Source organism: Mustelus asterias, unplaced genomic scaffold, assembly GCF_964213995.1.
Source record: "Mustelus asterias unplaced genomic scaffold, sMusAst1.hap1.1 HAP1_SCAFFOLD_2837, whole genome shotgun sequence".
Classification (NCBI taxonomy): Eukaryota; Metazoa; Chordata; class Chondrichthyes; order Carcharhiniformes; family Triakidae; genus Mustelus; species Mustelus asterias.
This window is the reverse complement of record NW_027592782.1, coordinates 27,911-45,391: the sequence shown is the minus strand read 5'-3', so window position 1 is coordinate 45,391 and position 17,481 is coordinate 27,911. Positions and strand designations below refer to the sequence as shown.

General features: G+C 52.6%; 1 protein-coding gene across 1 annotated transcript in view; it reads left to right on the top strand.

Annotated features, from left to right (window-relative positions):
- Positions 1–2,851: 2,851 nt before the first annotated feature.
- syvn1 (synovial apoptosis inhibitor 1, synoviolin) overlaps positions 2,852–17,481 on the top strand; it is a gene marked incomplete at its 5' end in the record, with an annotated part of 42,534 nt that continues 27,904 nt past the window's right edge. Inside the window, 2 exons of the mRNA XM_078207877.1 lie at positions 2,852–3,004; positions 6,330–6,378. Of these exons, the coding sequence (XP_078064003.1) occupies positions 2,852–3,004; positions 6,330–6,378 (202 nt within the window). The remainder of the gene's footprint in view (positions 3,005–6,329; positions 6,379–17,481) is intronic.

The following is a 17,481-nucleotide window of genomic DNA, read 5'->3' as shown; positions in this document are numbered from 1 at the left end:
GTGGGAATTCTGTTCACAAACAGGGCATATAAAGACAGAGACTCAATTTACATGAATAATGGTTGGAATGCGAATACTTACAGCTAATCCAGTCTTTAAGATACAAACAACGTGAATGGAGAGAGCATCAAGACAGGCTAAAAAGATGTGTATTGTCTCCAGACAAGACAGCCAGTGAAACTCTGCAGGTCCTCTGATATTCGGGTAAGCGTTCGCCAAGGCGGCCTTCAAGACACACGACGGCGCAGAGTCGCTGAGCAGAAACTGATAGCCAAGTTCCACACACCTGAGGACGGTCTCAACCGGGATATTGGGTTCATGTCACACTATCTGTAACCCCCACAGTTTGCCTGGACCTGCAGAGTTTCACTGGCTGTCTTGTCTGGAGACAATACACATCTTTTTAGCCTGTCTTGATGCTCTCTCCACTTACGCTGTCTGTATCTTAAAGACTTGATTAGCTGTAAGTATTCGCATTCCAACCATTATTCATGTAAATTGAGTTTGTGTCTTTATATGCTCTGTTTGTGAACAGAATTCCCACTCACCTGAAGAAGGGGCTTGGAGCTCCGAAAGCTTGTGTGGCTTTTGCTACCAAATAAACCTGTTGGACTTTAACCTGGTGTTGTTAAACTTCTTACTGTGTTTACCCCAGTCCAATGCCAGCATCTCCACATCATACCTGATACGCTGCAGGAAAGGATGTCCCGAGGCATGGTACATTGGGGAAACCATGCAGACGCTACGACGACGGATGAATGAACGCCGCTCGACAATCACCAGGCAAGACTGTTCTCTTCCTGTTGGGGAGCACTTCAGCGGTCACGGGCATTCAGCCTTGGATCTTCAGGTAAGCGTTCTCCAAGGCGGCCTTCACGACACACGACAGCGCAGAGTCGCTGAGCAGAAACTGATAGCCAAGTTCCGCACACACGAGGACGGCCTCAACCGGGATATTGGGTTCATGTCACACTATCTGTATAACCCCCCCGACTTGCCTGGGCTTGCAAAATCTCACTAACTGTCCTGGCTGGAGACAATATACATCTCTTTAACCTGTGTTTAACCCTCTCTCCACTCACACTGTCTGTACCTTTAAGACTTGATTAGCTGTAAAGACTCGCATTCCAACAATTAGCTTGTAAATTGAGTTGTGTCTTTATATGCCCTGTTTGTGAACACAACTCCCACTTAACTGATGAAGGAGCCCGAGGCTCCGAAAGCTTGTGCTGCCAAATAAACCTGTTGGACTTTACCTGGTGTTGTGAGACTTCTTACTAATAAATAAAGCAGCTGTTAATCAGCTGAAGAGGTTCCTAATTGCTTTGCACTCTTAATGCTGTGAATATCTGTCACCACAAACTCTCTGGTGTTTATCAAACAAGTATTTCTCTTCTCTTGTGTTCCTGAGCACTTGCTTCCAGTTTTCCCCCCCTCCAGGGGTTACTGGGAGTGAATCGAGACAAATATTTCAGGATGCCAAACCATCGGCATCAGATACTGCTTTAGCCAGAGAGTGGGGGAGAATGTGGGACTCGCTCCCACGGGGGAGTGGGGAGAATGTGGGACTCGCTCCCACAGGGGAGTGGGGGAGAATGTGGGACTTGCTCCCACGGGGAGAATGTGGGACTTACTCCCACGGGGGAGTGGGGGAGAATGTGGGACTCGCTCCCACGGGGGAGTGGGGGAGAATGTGGGACTCGCTCCCACGGGGGAGTGGGGGAGAATGTGGGACTCGCTCCCACGGGGGAGTGGGGGAGAATGTGGGACTCGCTCCACGGGGGAGTGGGGGAGAATGTGGGACTCGCTCCCACGGGGGAGTGGGGGAGAATGTGGGACTCGCTCCCACGGGGGAGTGGGGGAGAATGTGGGACTCGCTCCCACGGGGGAGAATGTGGGACTCGCTCCCACGGGGGAGTGGGGGAGAATGTGGGACTCGCTCCCACGGGGGAGAATGTGGGACTCGCTCCCACGGGGGAGTGGGGGAGAATGTGGGACTCGCTCCCACGGGGGAGTGGGGAGAATGTGGGACTCGCTCCCACGGGGGAGTGGGGGAGAATGTGGGACTCGCTCCCACGGGGGAGTGGGGAGAATGTGGGACTCGCTCCCACGGGGGAGTGGGGGGAGAATGTGGGACTCGCTCCCACGGGGGAGTGGGGGAGAATGTGGGACTCGCTCCCACGGGGGAGTGGGGGAGAATGTGGGACTCGCTCCCACGGGGGAGTGGGGGAGAATGTGGGACTCGCTCCCACGGGGGAGTGGGGGAGAATGTGGGACTCGCTCCCACGGGGGAGTGGGGGAGAATGTGGGACTCGCTCCCACGGGGAGAATGTGGGACGCGCTCCCACGGGGGAGTGGGGGAGAATGTGGGACTCGCTCCCATGGGGGAGAATGTGGACTCGCTCCCACGGGGGAGTGGGGGAGAATGTGGGACTCGCTCCCACGGGGGAGAATGTGGGACTCGCTCCCACGGGGGAGTGGGGGAGAATGTGGGACTCGCTCCCACGGGGGAGTGGGGGAGAATGTGGGACTCGCTCCACGGGGGAGTGGGGGAGAATGTGGGACTCGCTCCCACGGGGGAGTGGGGGAGAATGTGGGACTCGCTCCCACGGGGGAGTGGGGGAGAATGTGGGACTCGCTCCCACGGGGGAGTGGGGGAGAATGTGGGACTCGCTCCCACGGGGGAGTGGGGGAGAATGTGGGACTCGCTCCCACGGGGGAGTGGGGGAGAATGTGGGACTCGCTCCCACGGGGGAGTGGGGGAGAATGTGGGACTCGCTCCCACGGGGGAGTGGGGGAGAATGTGGGACTGAGCTACCTTGCTCATTATTCTTTCCCCCCTGTCTCGCAGCACCTGATCGAGCGCTCCTGGTACGCCGTCACTGAGACCTGCCTGGCCTTCACAGTCTTCAGGGACGACTTCAGCCCGCGGTTCGTGGCCCTCTTCACTCTGCTGCTCTTCCTCAAGTGTTTCCACTGGTTGGCCGAGGACCGGGTGGACTTCGTAAGTGCCTGAACTTTTCCGAGGGGCCAGCGCGTGTGGCGAGGAGTGCGGGCGGGATGTCCAGGGGGGTGCAGGCGGGATGTCCGGGGGGGGGGGGTGCGGGCGGGATGTCCGGGGGGGGTGCGGGCGGGATGTCCGGGGGGGGGTGCGGGCGGGATGTCCGGGGGGGGGTGCGGGCGGGATGTCCGGGGGGGGGTGCGGGCGGGATGTCCGGGGGGGGGGTGCGGGCGGGATGTCCGGGGGGGGGGTCCGGGGGGGATGTGTCCGGGGGGGTGCGGGCGGGATGTCCAGGGGGGGGGGGGAATGAGGTGAGAGTTGTAGGAATGAGAAGCTTGGGAATGAATTCCCGTGTTCCAATTTGGCGATGGAACCCTGTGAGTTGAATGGGCTGGAGCTGGGGTCCGGAAGGCACTGTCTCAGACGGTGCTGGCTGATGGAATGTGACAGTAACTTTCCAAAGGGAAATCGGATAAATGCTCGACTGGGTGGGAGGTGGGGGAGAGAGAGAGAGTGAAGGCTGAGCAGGAACAATTTGGATCGCCCGTTGGAATGGATAGTACAGGCTAGATGGGCCAGATGGTCGTCTCCTGCGCCGTTGCGATGTGAAAGTGCCACATGGCAGCCCCGAGGGGTGGGCTGCTGAGAGCGGGAGTGGGATCTGAGGCCTTGTCCGTGTAACTGCACGGGGAACTCCAGAACAGAAACGTTGGAGCGCTCGCCCCCGTGTGGGGTCACGTTTTATTCATCGAGCTTTTCCCCTCATCCCTCTGAACTACCGCGGCCTCTTCACCTTAAGTGAGTGACTTTGAAATACGGTGCAGGCGCCAGTCCCCCACCCCGCCGCCCCTTCCCCTCCGCCCCTCCCCTCCGCCCCCCTCCCCTCCGCCCCCTCCCCTCCGCCCCCTCCCCTCCCCTCGGCGGCACGGTGACACAATGGTTAGCGCTGCTGCCTCACAGCTCCAGGGACCTGGGTTCAATTCCCGGCTTGGGTCACTGTCTGTGTGGAGTCTGCACATTCTCCCCGTGTCTGCGTGGGTTTCCTCCGGGTGCTCCGGTTTCCTCACACAGTCCAAAGATGTGCGCGTTAAGTGGATTGGCCGTGCTAAATTGCCCCTTAGTGACCGGGATATTAACAGGGTAAATGTGTGGGATTGTGGGAATGGGGCCTGGGTGGGATTGTGGTCGGTGCAGGCTCGATGAGGCTCCATGGTGTCTTTCTGTACTGTAGAGATTCTATGATCTCTCCCGAGGCTGGCAAGAATTCAATCATAATGAAACACTTGCCCCATACCTTGTGCCCCATCAAACACTCCCAGGACAGGGACAGCACGGGGTTAGATACAGAGTAAAGCTCCCTCTACACTGTCCCCCATCAAACACTCCCAGGACAGGTACAGCACGGGGTTAGATACAGAGTAAAGCTCCCTCTACACTGTCCCCATCAAACACTCCCAGGACAGGAACAGCACGGGGTTAGATACAGAGTAAAGCTCCCTCTACACTGTCCCCCATCAAACACTCCCAGGACAGGTACAGCACGGGGTTAGATACAGAGTAAAGCTTCCTCTACACTGTCCCCCATCAAACACTCCCAGGACAGGAACAGCACGGGGTTAGATACAGAGTAAAGCTCCCTCTACACTGTCCCCCATCAAACACTCCCAGGACAGGTACAGCACGGGTTAGATACAGAGTAAAGCTCCCTCTACAATGTCCCCCATCAAACACTCCCAGGACAGGTACAGCACGGGGTTAGATACAGAGTAAAGCTCCCTCTACACTGTCCCCCATCAAACACTCCCAGGACAGGAACAGCACGGGGTTAGATACAGAGTAAAGCTCCCTCTACACTGTCCCCCATCAAACACTCCCAGGACAGGTACAGCACGGGGTTAGATACAGAGTAAAGCTCCCTCTACACTGTCCCCATCAAACACTCCCAGGACAGGAACAGCACGGGGTTAGATACAGAGTAAAGCTCCCTCAACACTGTCCCCCATCAAACACTCCCAGGACAGGTACAGCACGGGGTTAGATACAGAGTAAAGCTCCCTCTACACTGTCCCCCATCAAACACTCCCAGGACAGGAACAGCACGGGGTTAGATACAGAGTAAAGCTCCCTCTACACTGTCCCCCATCAAACACTCCCAGGACAGGTACAGCACGGGGTTAGATACAGAGTAAAGCTCCCTCTACAATGTCCCCCATCAAACACTCCCAGGACAGGTACAGCACGGGGTTAGATACAGAGTAAAGCTCCCTCTACACTGTCCCCCATCAAACACTCCCAGGACAGGAACAGCACGGGGTTAGATACAGAGTAAAGCTCCCTCTACACTGTCCCCCATCAAACACTCCCAGGACAGGTACAGCACGGGGTTAGATACAGAGTAAAGCTCCCTCTACACTGTCCCCATCAAACACTCCCAGGACAGGAACAGCACGGGGTTAGATACAGAGTAAAGCTCCCTCTACACTGTCCCCATCAAACACTCCCAGGACAGGAACAGCACGGGGTTAGATACAGAGTAAAGCTCCCTCTACACTGTCTCCATTGAAGTATAGTGACTTCTTGTCGTTACCCATAGCAGCTTCTCTGGATGAAGTTATTAATTCGGGGCAGTTTTTTTGCTGTGGATATGTTTTCCCCTGGACCTGAGGTTGTGCAAGGTCCTGTGGTCAGTAAAGGATGGATTTGAATGCAAGTCCCACAAGTTATCATAGAATCCTACAGTGCAGAAGGAGGCCATTTGGTCCATTGAGTCTCCCCTGACCACAATCCCACCCAGGCCCTATTCCCATAACCCCATGCATTTGCCCACTAATCTCCCTGACACCAAGGGGGCAATTTATTGTGGTCAATCCACCTAACCTGCACATGATTCTACGATCTTTGGACATTAAGGGGCAATTTAGCACGGCCAATCCACCCAACCTACACATGTTTGAGAATGTGGGAGGAAACCGGAGCACCCGGAAGAAACCCACGCAGACACGGAGAACATGCAGACTCCACACAGACAGTGACCCAAGCTGGGAATCGAACCTGGGGCCCTGGAGCTGTGAGGCAGCAGTGCTAACCCACTGTGCCACCGTGCCGCCCAATGAAATCGAAGTACAGAATGTGGGCATCGATCCCACTGGGCCTCGCATGCAAAGCGAGCGCTCTACTATTTGGGCCAATTCCCCCAACTTGACTGCTTATTTTCGGGAGTGGGGGGGAATTATCGGACGGTTCAGCGTCTCAGGTTTTGCGTTGTGCGTGCCTGCGACAGCGGTTAGTTCTGTACGCTTCCCTTAAGCCCCTGTGTGTTCCTCGACAGATGGAGCGGAGTCCAAACATCTCGTGGCTGTTTCACTTCCGGGTCGTCTGTGAGTATTGTGTCACGTGGCTCGGTGCATTGTCGGGGGGGGGGGTTTATGAATCTGTCCCCTTGCTCTGAACCTGAGACCACCCTGGTGGGGATGGGGAGAATGTTCCTCTTGTCAACAGGGGCACATCCTGGGTGGAAGTGATTGCTGAAAGTAATTCCCAAAAGACTGGTTAGAGGTGCTGCAACTGATCCACTGGGAGTTTGAGAGAAACATAACAGATAGGAGGAGGCCATTCGGCCCTTCGCGCCTGCTCCCCCATTCATCACCATCATGGCTGACCGTCCAACTCAGTAGCCTAATCCTGCTTTCTCCCCATAACCTTTGACCCCGTTCGCCCCCAAGTGCTCTATCCAGCCGCCTCTTGAATACATTCAATGTTTTGGCATCAACTCCTTCCTGTGGGAATGAATTCCACAGGCTCACCGGGTGAAGAAATGTCTCCTCACCTCCGTCCTAAATGGTCTCCCCCGAATCCTCAGACTGTGACCCCTGGTTCTGGACTCCCCCCACCATCGGGAACATCCTCCCTCCATCAACCCTGTCTAGTCCTGTTAGAATTTTATAAGTCTCTGTGAGATCCCCCCCTCATTCGTCTGAACTCCAGCCAAAACCTAGTCAATCTCTCCTCATTCTTCAGTCCCGTCATCCCCGGGATCAGCCTGGTAAACCTTTGCTGCGCTCCCTCGAGAGCAAGAACATCCTTCCTCAGAAAAGGAGACCAAAACTGCGCACAATACTCCAGGTGTGGCCTCACCAAGGCCCTGTATCATTGCAACAACACATCCCTCGCTCCTGTACTCGAAACCTCTCGCAATGAAGGCCAACATGCCATTTGCCTTCTTTACCGCCTGCTGCACCTGCATGCTTACCTTCAGCGACTGGTGCACAAGGACACCCAGGTCCCTCTGCACACTCCCCCTCTCCCAATTTACAACCATGTAAATGTGTGTTTACCTGTTAAGCACATCTCTCAGAGAGAGAAATCAGAGAAACCCTACAGTACGGAAAGAGGCCATTCGGCCCATCGAGTCTGCACCGACCACAATCCCACCCAGGCCCTACCCCCATATCCTTACATATTTTACCCACTAACCCCTCTAATCTACGCATCCCAGGACACTAAGGGGCAATTTTAGCATGGCCAATCAACCTAACCCGCACATCTTTGGACTCTCGCTGTGTTTTTATTCCTTCATGGGACATGGGTATCGCTGGCTGGGCCAGCATTTATTGCCCATCTGTAGTTGCCCCTTGGAGGGCAGTTGAGAGTCAACCACATTGCTGTGGCTCTGGAGTCACATGTAGGCCAGACCGGGGTAAGGACGGCAGATTTCCTCCCCTGAAGGGAACCAGATGGGTTTTTCCGACACTCGACAATGCGTCATCAGTAGATTCTTAATTCCAGATATTTTTTTAATTAAATTCGAATTCAGTCCAACGACGTGCGGATTAGGTGGATTGACCATGCAAAATTGACCCCAGTATTGGGCGGGGCGGGGGGGAGGTTTAGCAGGGTAAATATGTGGGGTTACGGGGATAGGGCCTGGGTGGGATTGTGGTCGGTGCCGACTCGATGGGCCAAATGGCTTCCTTCTGCACTGTAGGGATTCTATTCTATGATTGAATTCTGCCGTGGCGGGATTCGAACCCGGGTCTCCAGAACACCGAGTTTCTGGATTAATAGTCCAGCCATAATACCACTAGGTCATTGCCTTGTAGAATCATAGAATCCCTACAGTGCAGAAGGAGGCCATTCGGCCCGTTGAGTCTGCTCCAACCTCAATCCCACCCAGCCCCTAGCCCCATAACCCCATGCATTTACCCTAGCTAGTCCCCCTGACACTAAGGGGCAATTTAGCACGGCCAATCCTCCTAACCTGCACATCTTTGGAATTAGGAGTGAGAATAGGCAATTCAGTTCTTCGAGCCCGCTCCGCCATTCTATCTGGTCATGGCTGATCTCCATCTCATCCTAACTCCATTTCCCTGCCTTTTCCCCATAGCTCTTTATCCCGCTTTTGATCAAATATTTTTATAGAATCCTACAGTGCAGAAGGAGGCCATTTGGCCCATTGAGTCTGCTCCGACCACAATCCCACCCAGAGCCTATTCCCCATAACCCCATGCATTTACCCCAGCTAGTCCCCCTGACACTAAGGGGCAATTTAGCATGGCCAATCCACCTAACCCGCACATCTTTGCACAGCACCTAACTGTGAAAATCCCCCAGTCGCCACAATCCTCGCCTGTTCGGGCACACTGAGGGAGAGTTTAGCACGGCCAATGCACCCTAACCAGCACGTCTTTCGGACTGTGGGAGGAAACCGGAGCACCCGGAGGAAACCCACGCAGACACTGGGAGAACGTGCAGACTCCGCACAGACAGTGACCCGAGGTCGGAATCAAACCCGGGTCCCTGGCGCTGTGAGGCAGCAGTGCTAACCCACTGTGCCAATGCGCTGCCTATCTCTCTCTCCAATCAATTGGTTCTGCACCCAGTACGCTCCTGTTTCTGGCCACTGTCCATCCTCCTTGTGATTATTAATTCCTGCCAAAGACCAGCACTTAACTGTACAAGTTATACAACGCCTTTCGTGACCTCAGAACATCCCATTAAGTACTTTCACAATCCAATCACTGCTGTAATTAGGTAATGTGGCAAATAATTTGCAGGTCGCAAATTGTTTTTGCAATTGAGGGATAAATAATGCTCCCTCCATCGACGCACAGTGGCAGCAGTGTGTACCATCTACAAGATGCACTGCAGCGACTCGCCAAGGCTCCTTCGACAGCACCTTCCAAACCCACCACCTAGAAGGACAAGGGAGGGGGCAGCAGACACATGGGGAAGACCTCCCACCTCAAACTTGCACACATCGTCTTCGAATGTCCCACAAGAGGAAGCATCTACTCCACGTCTACTTTATCCGTCCCTTTTATTGTACCTCAATTTGATCTCCCCTCGTTCTTCTAAATTCCAGAGAGTGTCGGCCTAAACTGTTCAATCTCTCTCCATACGACGAACCCCTCATCTCTGGAATCAATCCAGTGACCCTCCTCTGAACTGCCTCCAATGGCACTACATCTTTCCTCAAATAAGGGGACCAGAACTGTGCGCAATACTCCAGGAGCGGCCTCACCAATGCCTTGGTCTAGTTGGACCAAGGAGCGGCACAGGTTAGGAGGGCCGAAGGGCCTGTTTCCTGTGCTGTACTGTTCTTTGTTCTTTGTATAGTCGCAACAATACTTCCTTACCTTTTTATATTCTATTCCTGTTTTATTATTCCTGCTTTCCCGTCATGACGGGGTCAAAATCCTGGAAGAGTTTCCACACGGCGCCACTTGACACCACACGGGAACTGCAACGGGTTCAAGATGGCGGCTCGTCCAGGGGCAATTAGGGATGGACATCAGATTCGAGCCTTGCTGCCGACGTTCGCGATCCCGTGAAGGGATTTCGAAGGCACAAAAAGCGGCCTTGAGATCTTTAACATCCACCCGAGGGGGCAGGGAAGGCTCCTGTTTGTGAATAAGGCCCCCTCGAGCCTGCTCCACCACTCCATCAGATCACGGCTGATAACCTGCCTAACCACCCCCCCCTCCCCCCCGATTAACCTTTCACCCCCCCCCCCCCTTCGTTAGTCAAGAATCTATCCACCTCCTCCTTCAAAGACTCTGCTCCCGCCACCTTTTTGAGGAAGAAAATTCCAGAGACCCACCACCTTCTGAGAGTGAACGTTTCTCCCCATCTCCGTCTGAAATGGGCCATCCCTTACTTTTTAAACAGTGACCCCCCCCCCCCCCCCCCCCCCCACCCCAAATCCCAGTTCTAGATTCTCCCACAAGGGGAAACACCCTCTCCACATCCACCCTGTCCAGACCCCCCACCCCCTAAGAATCTGAAAGATCTCAATCGAGTCGCCTCTCGCTCTTAACTCCAGCGGATACAAACCCAACCTCTCCGACCTTTCCTCCTAAGACAACTCGGGGGTGCAGAGGGATCTGGGTGTCCTTATTCATGAGTCACAGAAAACTAGCACACGGGTAGAGCAGATCATAAAGAAAGGGAATGGAGTGTGGGCATTTATAGCTAAAGGAATAGAATATAAAGGTAAGGAAGTATTGTTGCAACTATACAAGGCATTGGTGAGGCCGCACCTGGAGTATTGCGCGCAGTTTTGGTCCCCTTATTTGCTGAAAGATGTAGTGACATTGGAGGCAGTTCAGAGGAGGTTCACTAGATTGATTCCAGAGATGAGGGGTTTGTCGTGTGAAGAGAGATTGAACAGTTTAGGCCGACACTCTCTGGAATTTAGAAGAATGAGGGGAGATCAGACTGAGGTCTACAAGATGATAAAAAGGTCTGGATAAAGTAGACGTGGAGCGGATGCTTCCTCTTGTGGGACATTCTGGGACGAGAGGTCATAGGATAAGAGGCAGCAAATTTAAAACAGAGTTGAGGAGAAACTACTTCTCCCAAAGGGGTTGTGAATCTGTGGAATTCGCTGCCTCAAAGTGTGGTGGTTTCTGGGACAGTGAGTACATTCAAGGAGGAGTTAGACAGATTTTTAATTGGGAATGGGGTGAAGGGTTATGAGGAGAAGGCAGGAAAATGGGGATGAGGGGCATATCAATTCGATAGGCCGAATGGCCTAATTCTGCTCCGATATGTTATGAACTTGCCCATCCTGGTATTAGTCCAGTGAAACTTCTAAAGTAAAAGTTTATGTAATAGTCGCAGGTAGGCTTACATTAACACTGCAATGAACTTGCTGTGAAAATCCCCCAGTCGCCACACTCCGGTGCCTGTTCAGGTGCACCAAGAGAGAATTTAGCCCCTAACCACGTCTTTCAGACTGTGGGAGGAAACCGGAGCACCCGGAGGAAACCCACGCAGACACGGGGGGAACGTGCAGACTCCGCACAGACAGTGACCCGAGCCGGGAATCGAACCCGGGTCCCTGGCGCTGTGAGGCAGCAGTGCTAACCACCATGCTGCTCGACGCTGAATTGCTTCCGACACACCTTTCCTTCAATAAGGAGACAGACACTGGACAAATCTAGGGGTACAGGTTCATAGCTCCTTGAAAGTGGAGTCACAGGTGGACAGAGTGGTGAAGAAGGCATTCGGCATGCTTGGTTTCATTGGTCATAACATTGAACGCAGTAAGAGTTTTAACAGCACCAGGTTAAAGTCCAACAGGTTTATTTGGTAGCAAATACCATTAGCTTTCGGAGCGCTGCTCCTTCGTCAGATGGAGTGGAAATCTGCTCTCAAACAGGGCACAGAGACACAAAATCGAGTTACAGAATACTGATTAGAATGTGAATCCCTACAGCCAGCCAGGTCTTAAAGATACAGACAATGTGGGTGGAGGGACCATTAAGCACAGGTTAAGGAGATGTGTATCCACCCACATCTTTAAGATCTGGTTGGTTGTAGGGATTCGCATTCTAATCAGTATTCTGTAACTTGATTTTTGTGTCTCTGTGCCCTGTTAGAGAGCAGATTTCCACTCCATCTGACGAAGGAGCAGCGCTCCGAAAGCTAATGGTATTTGCTACCAAATAAACCTGTTGGACTTTAACCTGGTGTTGTTAAAACTCTTACTGTGTTCACCCCAGTCCAACGCCGGCATCTCCACATCATTGAATACAGGAGTTGGATTGCCTTGTTGAAGTTGTACAAGACATTGGTAAGGCCACACTTGGAATACTGTGTGCAATTCTGGTCACCCTGTTATAGAAAGGATATTATTAAACTAGAAAGAGTGCAGAAAAGATTGACTAGGATGCTACCGGGACTTGATGGATTGAGTTATAAGGAGAGGCTGGAGAGACTGGGACTTTTTTCCGTGGAGCGTAGGAGGCTGAGGGGTGACCTTATAGAGGTCTATAAAATAATGAGGGGCACAGATCAGCTAGATAGTCAATATCTTTTCCCAAAGGTAGGGGAGTCTAAAACTAGAGGGCATAGGTTTAAGGGGAGAGATACAAAAGGGTCCAGTGGGGGCAATTTTTTTCAGAGGGCGGTGAGTGTCTGGAACGAGCTGCCAGAGGCAGTAGTAGAGCCGGGTACAATTTTAAAAAGCATTTAGACAGTTACACGGGTACGATGGGTATAGAGGGATATGGGCCAAACGCGGGCAATTGGGACTAGCTTCGGGGTTTAAAAAAGAAAGGGCGGCATGGACAAGTTGGGCCGAAGGGCCTGTTTCCACATGCTGTAAACCTCTGTGACAATATTCTGGGTGTGGTCTCACCAGCACCCCGGTAACAACTGAAACATAGTTTAGTGTCTCGTTCAGAAGATGGCACCTCTGACAGCGTGGCACCCCCTGCAGATCGGGACTGAGTGTCATCCTTGTTTCATGTGTTTAAGTCTGTGGCATTGAACTTGACCCCGTGACCTTCACCGATGCAGACGCTCCACCACAAAGCCGCGGGTGACACGGCGAAGGGCTGAGTTTGTGTACAAAAGCACCCCCCCCCTCCTCTCCGAGGCGCAACGAAAACAGCTGCAACAACCACTGCTGGAGATTTGCATAGATGTTACTATATGCTGCATTACTGGGGATCTCCCCCCCGCGCACTCTCGTCCACACAGCTGCCGCTTTAAGCCGACGTGTCCTCTCGGTTTGCAGCAGGTCTCAGAGCGGCTCACTCCACCTAGCGGCCACCTCTTTCCTTTTAAAATCAAACACCCTGGTCAAGGAAGTACCCTCGCCTCTCTGGCGCTGTTGCGGACGTCACTGGCATTCGATTTGGTTTGGTATTGGGATACAAGCACGGTGGCACGGTGGTTAGCATGGCTGCCCCTTCATCGCCAGGGACCCGAGTTCCATTCCCGGCTTGGGGGTCACTGTCTGTTTGTACGTTCTCCCCGTGTCTGTGTGGGTTTCCTCCAGGTGCTCCAGTTTCCTCCCACAGTACGGAAGACGTGCTGGTTAGGGTGCTAAATTCTCCCTCAGTGTAACCCGAACAGGCACCGGAGTGTGGGCGACTAGGGGGATTTCCACAGTAACTTCATTGCGGTGTGAGTGTAAGCCTACTTGTGACACTAATAAATTAACTTTAACAGTGAAAAGTATTGTTTCTTGCGAACTATACAGACACAGCATACCGTTCAAGGAGTACATCGGAGAGAGGGAAAGGAGAGGGTGCAGAATGTAGTGGTACAGTCATAGCTAGGGTGTAGAGAAAGATCAACTAAATGTTTGATTTATTATTGTCACATGTATTTGGATACAGTGAAAAGTATTGTTTCTTGCGCGCTGTACATCGAAACATAGAAACGAGAAGCAGGAGTAAGTAATTCAGCCCTTCGAACCTGCTCCAGGCTGATCAAAGCATACCGTTCATAGAGTACATAGAGAAGGAAAGGAGAGGGTGCAGAATGTAGTGTTACAGTCACAGCTAGGGTGTAGAGAAAGATCAACTTAATGCGAGGTAGGTCCATCCAAAAGTCTGACGGCAGCAGGGAAGAAGCTGTTCTTGAGTCGGTTGGTGCGTGACCTCAGACTTTTGTATCTTTTTCCCGATGGAAGAAGGTGGAAGAGAGAATGTCCGGGGGTGCGTGGGGTCCTTAATTATGCCGGCTGCTTTTCCCGAGGCAGCGGGAAGTGTAGATGGAGTCAATGGATGGGAGGCTGGTTTGCGTGATGGATTGGGCTACATTCACGACCCTTTTGTAGTTCCTTGCGGTCTTGGGCAGAGCAGGAGCCCATACCAAGTTGTGATACATCCAGAAAGAATGCTTTCTATGGTGCATCTGTAAAAGTTGGCGAGAGTGGTAGCGGACGTGCCAAATTTCCTTAGTCTCCTGAGAAAGTAGAGGCGTTGGTGGGGCTTTCTTAACTATAGTGTCGGCATGGGGGGGGACCAGGGCAGGTTGTTGGTGATCTGGACACCTAAAAACCTGAAGCTCTCGACCCTTTCTACTTCGTCCCTGTTGATGTAGACAGGGGCATGTTCTCCTTTACGCTCCGTGAAGTCGATGACAATCTCCTTCGTTTTGTTGACATTGAGGGAGAGATTATTGTCGCTGCACCAGTTCACCAGATTCTCTATCTCATTCCTGATGGCAATCTTCAAGGCACGCAGCCTTGTCTCTCTCCCAGCCGCGGGCCCCTCTGGATAAGCCAGCCTGCAAACTGTCGACGATGGGGCGCCTTGGGGGGGGAAGATGTGCAGCTGGGAACTAGGATTGCACCTGACATCAGGGCTGTCAAATAAGCAGCACCAAGTAGTATTGTTGGAATACATGGAGAGAGAGAGGGGCGGCAAACTGAGTGAGGATGTTAATGGAACGATTAGCTGATGACGAGTTATCTCGATCCAGTGACAGAACAGCAAGTAAAAGACAAGAGTGAAACACATGAATTCTTTTTAAATTCATCCGTGGGACATGGGCGTCACTGGCTGGGCCCAGCATTTATTGCCCATCCCTAGTTGCCCCTTGGAGGGCAGTCGAGAGTCAACCACATTGGCTGTGGCTCTGGAGTCACATGTAGGCCAGACCAAGGTAAGGACGGCAGATTTCCTTCCCTAAAGGGAACCAGATGGGTTTTTCCCACAATGGCTCATCAGTAGATTCTTAATCCCAGATATTTTTTATTGAATTCAAATTCCCCCATCTGCCGTGGCGGGATTCGAACCCGGGTCCCCCGGAACATTAGCTGAGTTTCAGGATTAATAGTCTGGCGATAATACCACTAGGCCAACACCATCCCATAAATGCGTGAGACCGTGAATTGCAGCTTGCTGGGTGACCTGAGATGCATCGCACACTGGGAGAGATGTAAATGTTACCCCTGTATGGAAGGGGCTGCTGTTCTTAATCAGATCTAATCAACCCTGTATCTGTCCTGGGAGTGTTTGATGGGGGACAGTGTAGAGGGAGCTTTACTCTGTATCTAACCCTGTGCTGTACCTGTCCTGGGAGTGTTTGATGGGGGACAGTGTAGAGGGAGCTTTACTCTGTATCTAACCCCGTGCTGTACCTGTCCTGGGAGTGTTTGATGGGGGACAGTGTAGAGGGAGCTTTACTCTGTATCTAACCCCGTGCTGTACCTGTCCTGGGAGTGTTTGATGGGGGACAGTGTAGAGGGAGCTTTACTCTGTATCTAACTCCGTGCTGTACCTGTCCTGGGAGTGTTTGATGGGGACAGTGTAGAGGGAGCTTTACTCTGTATCTAACCCCGTGCTGTCCCTGTCCTGGGAGTGTTTGATGGGGGAACAGTGTAGAGGGAGCTTTACTCTGTATCTAACCCCGTGCTGTACCTGTCCTGGGAGTGTTTGATGGGGGAACAGTGTAGAGGGAGCTTTACTCTGTATCTAACCCCATGTTGTACCTGTCCTGGGAGTGTTTGATGGGGGAACAGTGTAGAGGGAGCTTTACTCTGTATCTAACGTGCTGTACCTGTCCTGGGAGTGTTTGATGGGGGAACAGTGTAGAGGGAGCTTTACTCTGTATCTAACCCCGTGCTGTACCTGTCCTGGGAGTGCTTGATGGGGGACAGTGTAGAGGGAGCTTTACTCTGTATCTAACCCCGTGCTGTACCTATCCGGGGAGTGCTTGATGGGGGACAGTGTAGAGAGAGCTTTACTCTGTATCTAACTCCGTGCTGTACCTGTCCTGGGAGTGTTTGATGGGGACAGTGTAGAGGGAGCTTTACTCTGTATCTAACCCCGTGCTGTCCCTGTCCTGGGAGTGTTTGATGGGGGAACAGTGTAGAGGGAGCTTTACTCTGTATCTAACCCCGTGCTGTACCTGTCCTGGGAGTGCTTGATGGGGGACAGTGTAGAGGGAGCTTTACTCTGTATCTAACCCCATGTTGTACCTGTCCTGGGAGTGTTTGATGGGGGAACAGTGTAGAGGGAGCTTTACTCTGTATCTAACGTGCTGTACCTGTCCTGGGAGTGTTTGATGGGGGAACAGTGTAGAGGGAGCTTTACTCTGTATCTAACCCCGTGCTGTACCTGTCCTGGGAGTGCTTGATGGGGGACAGTGTAGAGGGAGCTTTACTCTGTATCTAACCCCATGTTGTACCTGTCCTGGGAGTGTTTGATGGGGGAACAGTGTAGAGGGAGCTTTACTCTGTATCTAACGTGCTGTACCTGTCCTGGGAGTGTTTGATGGGGGAACAGTGTAGAGGGAGCTTTACTCTGTATCTAACCCCGTGCTGTACCTGTCCTGGGAGTGTTTGATGGGGACAGTGTAGAGGGAGCTTTACTCTGTATCTAACCCCGTGCTGTCCCTGTCCTGGGAGTGTTTGATGGGGGACAGTGTAGAGGGAGCTTTACTCTGTATCTAACCCCGTGGTGTACCTGTCCTGGGAGTGTTTGATGGGGGACAGTGTAGAGGGAGCTTTACTCTGTATCTAACCCCGTGCTGTACCTGTCCTGGGAGTGTTTGATGGGGACAGTGTAGAGGGAGCTTTACTCTGTATCTAACCCTGTGCTGTCCCTGTCCTGGGAGTGTTTGATGTGGGAACAGTGTAGAGGGAGCTTTACTCTGTATCTAACGTGCTGTACCTGTCCTGGGAGTGTTTGATGGGGGAACAGTGTAGAGGGAGCTTTACTCTGTATCTAACCCCGTGCTGTACCTGTCCTGGGAGTGTTTGATGGGGACAGTGTAGAGGGAGCTTTACTCTGTATCTAACCCCGTGCTGTACCTGTCCTGGGAGTGTTTGATGGGGACAGTGTAGAGGGAGCTTTACTCTGTATCTAACCCTGTGCTGTCCCTGTCCTGGGAGTGTTTGATGGGGGAACAGTGTAGAGGGAGCTTTACTCTGTATCTAACGTGCTGTACCTGTCCTGGGAGTGTTTGATGGGGGAACAGTGTAGAGGGAGCTTTACTCTGTATCTAACCCCGTGCTGTCCCTGTCCTGGGAGTGTTTGATGGGGGACAGTGTAGAGGGAGCTTTACTCTGTATCTAACCCCGTGCTGTGCCTGTCCTGGGAGTGTTTGATGGGGGACAGTGTAGAGGGAGCTTTACTCTGTATCTAACCCCGTGCTGTGCCTGTCCTGGGAGTGTGTTTGGTCCTGTGTAAATACCTGGAATTGGATGAGCTGCATTTGCAGCAGCCAAATGTTAA